The sequence below is a fragment of the Procambarus clarkii genome, chromosome 28 (assembly GCF_040958095.1).
Source record: "Procambarus clarkii isolate CNS0578487 chromosome 28, FALCON_Pclarkii_2.0, whole genome shotgun sequence".
NCBI lineage: Eukaryota > Metazoa > Arthropoda > Malacostraca > Decapoda > Cambaridae > Procambarus > Procambarus clarkii.
Genome location: NC_091177.1, coordinates 2,004,244 through 2,008,966, shown reverse-complemented (window position 1 = coordinate 2,008,966; position 4,723 = coordinate 2,004,244). Strand labels below are relative to the sequence as shown.

General features: G+C 46.6%; 1 protein-coding gene across 1 annotated transcript; it reads left to right on the top strand.

Annotated features, from left to right (window-relative positions):
* Positions 1 to 962: 962 nt before the first annotated feature.
* On the top strand, positions 963 to 1,637 carry LOC138369328 (collagen alpha-2(VIII) chain-like). Its single transcript, XM_069332563.1, has one exon. It carries the CDS (start codon positions 963 to 965, stop codon positions 1,635 to 1,637), a length of 675 nt encoding a protein of 224 aa, XP_069188664.1.
* Positions 1,638 to 4,723: the final 3,086 nt, after the last annotated feature.

Here is a 4,723-nt window from a genome sequence, read left to right as displayed (position 1 = left end):
CTCCTGAGGTTGATAGGCCTTAATCCTAACGCCAAATAATCAAAAGCATCATCTTGGTGCTTGAGCTAGTGACCTTTTAAGGCATCTTCATGGTCGACAGCATCCACCGTCCGAGAGCACTCACTGTCTACTTAATTAATGGTATGGTATAATGTGCAGATTTATATATGTATCTAAACAGAATAATAGATGTGTATTGTTTGATTTACATAGAGAAAGCTGGATAGAATGCTAGATATAGGAGTAGGTTGCTCAACATGTAAGTAGTTGCAAAAAAGACAGAGATAAAGACACGTGTCTGTATGGAATAAAAAAAACTGTAGATTATTACGTTTGAACACAGATGAAGTTTTGTTGGGACAGCGCGTAGTGATTGGTCGCTCCGTTATCACACTACTGCCCCACCACTACCACCACCCATTACCACACCCCCCCACTCATCTTAACTACCACCATTATCACGCTACTACCATGCTGCGATTCTTTGCATTTCCACATGATTATCATACCCCCCTATCATCACAACCACCACTACCCACTTCTACCACCACCACCCACTTCTACCACCACTTCCACTTCCAACACCACTTACCATACTAAATTGGCCATCAGTACGTAATACAGAATGATATCTAAATTGGAGAGTCCGATAAGGAGTCTCAACCATCTGAAATTTTATTTTTATAACCTATTAAATTCTTACCGTACCGAATCAAGCCCATCTTTGCAATGCTCAAAACAGCACAAAAACACTTTGAAAAAAAGGGGTAAGCTCATAATTTACAATTTTGAAGCAACAAAATATTATAATTACAAATATTATTATTATAATAATTTTCGAATGTGATGAGGACTGGTTGGGTAGACAATATGGCCGGCAGGAGCGCCACCGTCGCCAGCCCCAGCAGGCGCTCTCAGACACTGCTGGGTGATTTCTCACAGTTAAGCATCCCCCCGGGGTCATGTCTCCTTTTTTTCTCTCTCTCTCAGCACCTCGGGACCTCTGGCCGTGTCTCCAGCGCACATCCGTGATACCTTGGCCCGGCCTCCGAGGGCATGGTGGGGAGGTGCCATCTAGGCCCGGCCTCCGAGGGCAAGGTGGGGAGGTGCCATCTAGGCCCGGCCTCCGAGGGCATGGTGTGGAGGTGCCATCTCGGCCCGGCCTCCGAGGGCAAGGTGGGGAGGTGCCATCTCTGCCCGGCCTCAGAGGGCATGGTGTGGAGGTGCCATCTCGGCCCGGCCTCCGAGGGCATGGTGTGGAGGTGCCATCTCGGCCCGGCCTCCGAGGGCAAGGTGGGGAGGTGCCATCTCTGCCCGGCCTCAGAGGGCATGGTGTGGAGGTGCCATCTCGGCCCGGCCTCCGAGGGCATGGTGTGGAGGTGCCATCTCGGCCCGGCCTCCGAGGGCATGGTGGGGAGGTGCCATCTCGGCCCGGCCTCCGAGGGCATGGTGTGGAGGTGCCATCTCGGCCCGGCCTCCGAGGGCATGGTGTGGAGGTGCCATCTCGGCCCGGCCTCCGAGGGCATGGTGGGGAGGTGCCATCTAGGCCCGGCCTCAGAGGGCATGGTGGGGAGGTGCCATCTCGGCCCGGCCTCCGAGGGCATGGTGGGGAGGTGCCATCTAGGCCCGGCCTCTGAGGGCAAGGTGGGGAGGTGCCATCTCTGCCCGGCCTCCGAGGGCAAGGTGGGGAGGTGCCATCTAGGCCCGGCCTCAGAGGGCATGGTGGGGAGGTGCCATCTAGGCCCGGCCTCCGAGGGCATGGTGTGGAGGCCTTTTCTCAAGATTCGATATAGGTCTAATTTTAAGTGTATTTTTTTCTATCCTAAACCATACGAACCTGACCAATCCAATAACCTATCGAAGCTGATGACCGCTGATGGTCACACAGCGCGTTCAAATTGAGTCAGCCGCTAAAAGTTCACTACTAGAGCACCTCAATTTTGGCCAAAATTAGGACTCAGGAGTGTGAGGACGGGTTGGCGTAGCCCTCCAAGGCAGTTCTCCTTCAAACCTCCTCCTGGGTGCTGCTCCTCCAGGAGTTACGGCCGCCCTGTGTCCCTGTGTAATGTCGGAATCATGAGCAAGTCTTCATTAAAAGAAGTAGGTTAAAGTAGTAAGCTTATGCGTGCTTGTGTGTGTGTGTGTGTGTGTTCACCTAGTTGTGGCTGCCGGGGTTAGAGCACCAGCTCTGGAGTCCCGCCTCATAATCTCTGCCCGACTGTCTTCTTCATCCTTAAGGGGCAATATAGCTCCTGTGAACCCGTGCATGAAGTCTGCTGTCGTTTTAATGTTTCGATGGTTCGTTTGAGTAAAAAAGATTTTGACTGTTTTCGTGCCTCCTATGTCAGTCTCTACCTCTGTCACCTTGTGGTCTGGTTAAGCCCATGTTAGTCTCTCTGCTATCTTATTTTCTGGTTCCCTGCCATGTAAATTTTTCCCAGCCTGTAATCAGGTCCTCTCCCATGTAGTGTCTCCCTGCCGACCTGTGCTCTGGTTCCTGCCAAACTATGCTCTATTCGCACCCCATGTTGTCTTCCAGATGTTAGTTCTTACTAACGTGAATTTCTGGATATAAAAAATAAAACGGATTGCTTAGGGCGTCAGCACTGTCCTTTAGTATCTAGGGTGATATATTGCAGCGATATATTGTATCTAGGGTGTGTCCATGCGAAACCACCTTCCCTGCATGTCACGAACCTCGCATCACACTTACCACACCCTCCACAGCAAACCACACCCTCCACATCACACAACACCCTCACCATCACACCACCACACCCTCCACATCAAGCCACACCATACTAAATTGTTACCTTTGTATCTCACCACACCCCTCCACATCTCACCACAGCACACCACACTCCTCCACATCACACCCTACTCATCACACTCGACAAAGCACACCACACCTTCCATTCCACCCCACACACCACTCTCCACACCACACCTACCACCAGAGAGCTACTAAAGGTCATGCCACCACACCAAGTAACACGAGGCCTCGCCTCTCCTCCCCATGTTCCATCAACAGCTGTCTCTGATAACACAGATAAGACAGCTGCAGCCCTAATACCCAGCAAGTTACCAATACCACATACTCCACCCAATTCAATTCAAATATTATGCACCCCATACCCATCCCCTGGGCTGTGGTGGAAAGGGTTACAGAGGCACATAATCGGTTCAGGAACTAACCCCCCTAACTCGTTTAGCTAACCAAGTAACAATCTTTTGAAGCTAGTTACACAATTATTAATGTTAAATATACACATTAATATTATATATATATATATATATATATATATATATATATATATATATATATATATATATATATATATATATATATATATAATGTCGTACCTAGTAGCCAGAACGCACTTCTCGGCCTACTATGCAAGGCCAGATTTGCCTAATTGGCCGAGTGATTTTCTTTATCATCAATAAATTGTTTCCAATTAGTTTATTTGAATCATTAATATAATATTATATTAAGAACATAAATTTTTGACTTATGTTAGTTTAGATTAGGTTAAGATAGGTTTGGTTAGGTTAGGTAGGGTTGGTTAGGTTCGGTCATATATCTACGTCAGTTTTAACTCAAATAATGAACAATTTACTTGTAACTTGTGAAATGAATTGCTTTATCATTTCATAAGAAAAAAATTATAAAAATATACAAATTCAGGAAAACTTGGATTATTGGGCAAATTGAGCTTTGCATAGTAGGCCAAGTACTGCGTTCTGGCTACTAGGTACAACATTATATATATATATATATATATATATATATATAAATAAATATATAATATACACAATCATTTACACAAATACACATACACATCGATAATCTTTTGTGTCACAAGTGGTTCAACAAGAGGATCACAACAGTCACTATACAAGGCACTTTACATCTATGGTGAGTCACACAGTTACTAGTCTTGCTCCACACCCACCCAACTGGGCGGCAGCTTTACAGTCATGTGCATGCATTACCTACAGTAAGCAAATTTTGGATACTTCGCTAAGATTCCGGGCAGCAAATCATCATGAATAAAGTACTTACACATTTCTTGGACACCATTGATGGTATTATCTCTGAATTCCGCGATTTTTTCACATTCCATTATATAATGACTCAAAGAATGGGAATAGTTCTGCTGACAGAATTTACATTTAGTCATTTCTACATCAGCAAATGTTTCAAACTCCCAGAGGTACTTGTAGCCAAGCCTGAGCCTAGCAGTGGTGACATCTAGAAGTCTGCTAGCCTTATTGGATGACCCATAGACGTGCGGTACTGCCTGCATAATAGAATGATGATAGATTCGCCTGACAGCTGGGTGGACAGCGCTTCGGATTCGTAGTCCTGAGGTTCCGGGTTCGATCCCCGGTGGAGGCAGAGACAAATGGGTAAAATGTTTTTCACCCTGATGCCCGTGTTACCTAACAGTAAATAGGTACCTGGAAGTTACAGCTGCTACGGGCTGCTTCCGGAGGGGGGGGGGGGTGGAAGCCTGGTTGAGGACCGGGCCGTGGGGACACTAAAGCCCCGAAATTATCTCAAGAAGAAGAAGAAGATTTTTTTTTTAGATGGAGGAACTGGTATGAATTTCCCTTTGCCTCAAGTCTACGAGATTTTGTTGATGTTCCCGGAATATAACTGTCCTCAGACTGCTCAAAGGCAGTCCAAGATGGTAATCAATTACCTCTTTATGAGCAA

What these genes read in the sequence shown, in the direction of transcription:
- LOC138369328 (XM_069332563.1), top strand. Translation starts at nt 963, where the DNA reads ATGTCTCCTTTTTTTCTCTCTCTCTCAGCACCTCGGGACCTCTGGCCG.